This window comes from Charadrius vociferus, unplaced genomic scaffold (genome assembly GCF_000708025.1).
Source record: "Charadrius vociferus isolate BGI_N301 unplaced genomic scaffold, ASM70802v2 scaffold335, whole genome shotgun sequence".
In the NCBI taxonomy this organism is placed as follows: domain Eukaryota; kingdom Metazoa; phylum Chordata; class Aves; order Charadriiformes; family Charadriidae; genus Charadrius; species Charadrius vociferus.
The window spans coordinates 244636-248462 of NW_009648455.1; the positions used below are offsets into that span (position 1 = coordinate 244636).

At 41.8% G+C, this 3827-nt stretch overlaps 1 protein-coding gene across 1 annotated transcript in view; it reads left to right on the forward strand.

The window, feature by feature from the left end:
* The window catches only part of DNAJC9 (DnaJ (Hsp40) homolog, subfamily C, member 9), a 9818-nt gene extending 7345 nt beyond the window's left edge, over window positions 1-2473 (forward strand). The window contains exons 6-9 of the mRNA XM_009885644.1: window positions 157-300; window positions 525-779; window positions 1550-1633; window positions 2354-2473. Coding sequence (XP_009883946.1) covers window positions 157-300; window positions 525-779; window positions 1550-1633; window positions 2354-2473 — 603 coding nt within the window. The remainder of the gene's footprint in view (window positions 1-156; window positions 301-524; window positions 780-1549; window positions 1634-2353) is intronic.
* The last annotated feature ends 1354 nt before the right edge of the window (window positions 2474-3827 follow it).

The window sequence follows — 3827 nt, forward strand, 5'->3', positions numbered from 1 at the left end:
AGGGCGGGCGCCAGCCCCGACGGGCTGACTGACTGACTGACTGGCCGGCTGGGGCTGACTGACTGTGACTGTGACTGTGACTGTGGCTGTGACTGTGACTGGGGCTGGCTGGAGCAGACAGACTGACCGCCTGCCTGACCGGCCCCCGTGTCCCCACAGATCCTGGGCAAGGCGTACGCCGTCCTGAGCGACGCGGAGCAGCGCGCTGTGTACGATGAGCAGGGCAGGGTGGACGAGGACGGCGAGGCGCTGAGGGGCGAGCGGGACTGGCAGGAGTACTGGCGGCTGCTCTTCAAGAAGGTGAGAACCGGGCTGGGGTCTGGGCTCCGGCGGCGGGGCCCCGCAGGGCTCACCTCAGCGGGGGGACGGCAAGCCCTCTGGGGAGGGGAAGCCCCCTGCTTCAGAGTTGTAGCTTTGTCTCCCTCACGGGCTTTGTGTAAAACACTGGGTTTTCTTATGCTGCCTCCTAAATCCCTCTGGTGAATTAATCCTGTAACTCAAGAAGTGTCGCCTCTCTGCTTCAGATCACTGTAAAAGATATTGAAGACTTCGAAAAGAGCTACAAAGATTCAGAAGAAGAGCTAGCTGATATTAAAGCAGCATACGTGGATTTTGAGGGTGACATGGACAGAATAATGGAGTCCGTGTTGTGTGTGGACTATACAGATGAACCAAGAATACGGAAGATCATAGAAAAAGCCATTGACTCTGGAGAAGTCCCGTCCTACAAGGGTTTTGTAAAGGAGTCGAAGCAGAAAATGCTCGCAAGAAAAAGGCGGGTAGGTTATATCAATCAATCAGGGACCAAAGGGAAACATTATTTATAGTAAGTTTTTAATGTCTCTTGGTAGAAATACATGAAACTTCTTAAGACAAACATTTGCCACAGGATTGCTGGGTTACAGATTTTGCTCAGTATCTCTGACTTTCACATTTAGTCACCTGTGTTCTTCACCCCCACCTCCCCCAAACTGTTGTGAAAGGCTTTTGAACTGTAACGGGCTGTTGCCTGTTACTTCTTTCTTTTATTTCACTGTTATACACAATGGCTTATTACAGTTTAGCATGTCCGTGCATTTATTTACAAAGCCGTGAGTTGCTGGAGTTGTTAAGAAGTGTACGTGGGGTGGAAATATATTATGCTTACTTTTTGGCTAGTGTGAAATAACATTCTGAACTAAATGGAACCTGGGTTCTCCAATCTGGGGTTTTTTTTAGACACTTTGTAGAATGTTATATGCACATCACAGTAACTTTTCTCTAAGTTAAAGAAAATTTAATAGCTGCTAGGACTGAAAAAGGGGTGGGGGGAACAGGGATGGGGATGGTATTGTGAAACAGCAAAAACCTGTCCCACTTTACTAAATTGTGGAACCAGAACGGGCTTTGTTTAACTGACTTCTCATCAGTGGCCAAACTTGGAAACTCTTCATGTTTCCTTGCAGCTATTTGTATACAGATGCCAAAAAAAAAAAAGTTTGGTAACCACTATAAGACTTTGTCAAGTAACATGTGAAATACTTTTTAAAAAACTAGTTTGCTATTTTAGGCAGAAAAAGAAGCTAGAGAGGCAGAAAAGACTAAAGACGAACTGGGCCTTGGTGGAGAAGATGACTTGAAAGCGCTGATTCAAGTAAGGCTTTTTATATCTGTTGAAGATAATTATGTTACTGGCTTATAATAGTGTTTTCCCTGAGCATCACTGTATTTTTGATCCTTGCAACTCTTCCGAGTTCCTGAGGTTAAAACCTGACCTTAATGTTAACTATATATTTACTTTAATTAATAGTCAGAGTATGGTATGAATTTTATTACCTGTAACTTCTTAAAATTAACAAAGCTATTCTAATATCCTTACTGCAATCAAAATATTTAACTTCTAGATTTAGGCAGTTAGGGACTGATAGTTTGTTTCCTTGTGAGGGATTCCATAAGGATGTAGAATTTCATAGGTCTTACTATTTTGGTTTTGTATCTTGGGGATCAGGAAAGAAAGACTGTTTACATTTTGCTTTTCAGAATGTTTTCTGTTGTCCAGTGGGCTTCCTAGAATGTTCATGCCTCAAATTGTAATAGAGTTTTCAGTCTAAACTAGAAATTGCTTTGCTTTTCCTAGCCTTACGAGGTTTTTTTTATAGTTGTTCTTTACCTCTGTCTTGATACTTCTGGAAGTTAGGTATAGAGCCTACAGTATGCAAGTAGGCTTCTGCTTGACAGTATTATACCTCCTGTAGCTTGTACTGCCTGCCTAATATATTCTGAGATCTTATGTAGTTCTCTAACTTCAATAGAATAATCTGTATTGGGAAGTAGTAGAAGTTTTGAGGTTTGTTGTTTTTTTTCCCTCCTTCAGAGCAGAAATAAAGATCGAAAAAAGGAAATGGATGACTTTTTGGCGCAACTGGAAGCAAAATATGGGAATAATGCTAAAAAAGGAGGAAAGAAGACTGCTGCCAAGAAAGGAAAGAAATAAAGAACTCTGTAGGCTGAAATATCAGGTATTGTTTTGTATGGGAACACATGGATTTGGGAGAACCTCAGAGTTTTTTCTGGACTACTGTTTTGGAGTTTGCGTGCATCAGCTTGCTGTGACGGGGCAGGTATGATACAGAATGCATCATGAAGAAGAAAGACAAAGCATTCTGGTGCTACTGTTTAAAATACTGTGGATGCTCTTCAGTTAAGATCAAACGGATTCTTGACTAAAAGCTTTGTTACAGTAAGGAAGTGGCGTGATGTTTGGGATGCCTAGGTGTTTATGAAACTTGTGTTAAAGCACCTTCCTTCCAAACACCCAGCTGATGGGTTAAACAACGTAATCCCACACCTTCAAGAGTCTTCAGTGCTGGCTCCAGTGGCTTCTGAGTTGGAAACCCTTATCTTTTTGCTAGTGACAGGTTTCTTTTGTAACAAACCTTCTGCTGTTTTTAAAGGTCTTTACACTTCAGCTCAACAGGTGTTTTTTCAGGTATTCCAGTGGTTTTATAAACATACTTTGGAAAATTGCAGATTTAATAAACGAGAAGTTTTTGCAGAATTCTGTCCTATGTTGCTTCCCCAGGCCTCTCTACACTTTCTAAGTAGCTGTTCGGAAAAAAAAAAACCTGATCGTGTTGACTTTTCTGACTGATTTCAATCAAGTAAATATACGTTTCTATAGCAGCTGAAAATACGGCTCATATTGTTAACTGTGGTGTTAGTGCTGGTGATGCTACCTTAGACGAAAGGGCCACCTAGTGTTTGGTCTTTGCCTGTGGCAGATGCCTTAGGAAGAATATGAGACTGCAGCAGGTATGTGACTATGCAGAAATTCTCTAACACACACAGGTGAGGTACTAAACTTAAAAATTTGCAGAATGGAGTTGGTTCTGTGTATTCCTAGGGTTCGAGACTGCAGCAGGTATGTGACTAAGCAGAAATTCTCTTAACACGCAGAGGTGAGGTACTAAACTTAAAAATTCACAGAACGGAGTTGGTTCTGTGTATTCCTAGGGTTTCTGATGTCCCATGACAAGGAGTTCCAAAGCTTAGAAATGTATTGTGTGCTATTTCAATAGCATCACAGTAAAGTCTGCTGTAGGATAGTAGTGACTGGCTACTTCATTGTATTTGTCAACAGTTCTGTTATTTCAGAAGTTAATTACTTCTGTAAGATGTGCAAATACTAGGAAGGTTTTTGCTTCAGCTGGTTTTAAACCACTTGATGTAGTGTGCAGGGGGATGAATTCAAAGGGTAACTAGTTTTCAACTTACTCTGTAGCTGGCTTTATTTTGTGGATCACTTTTTCAAAGGCTTACGAGCCACAGGGTGAACGCTTACTTTTGAA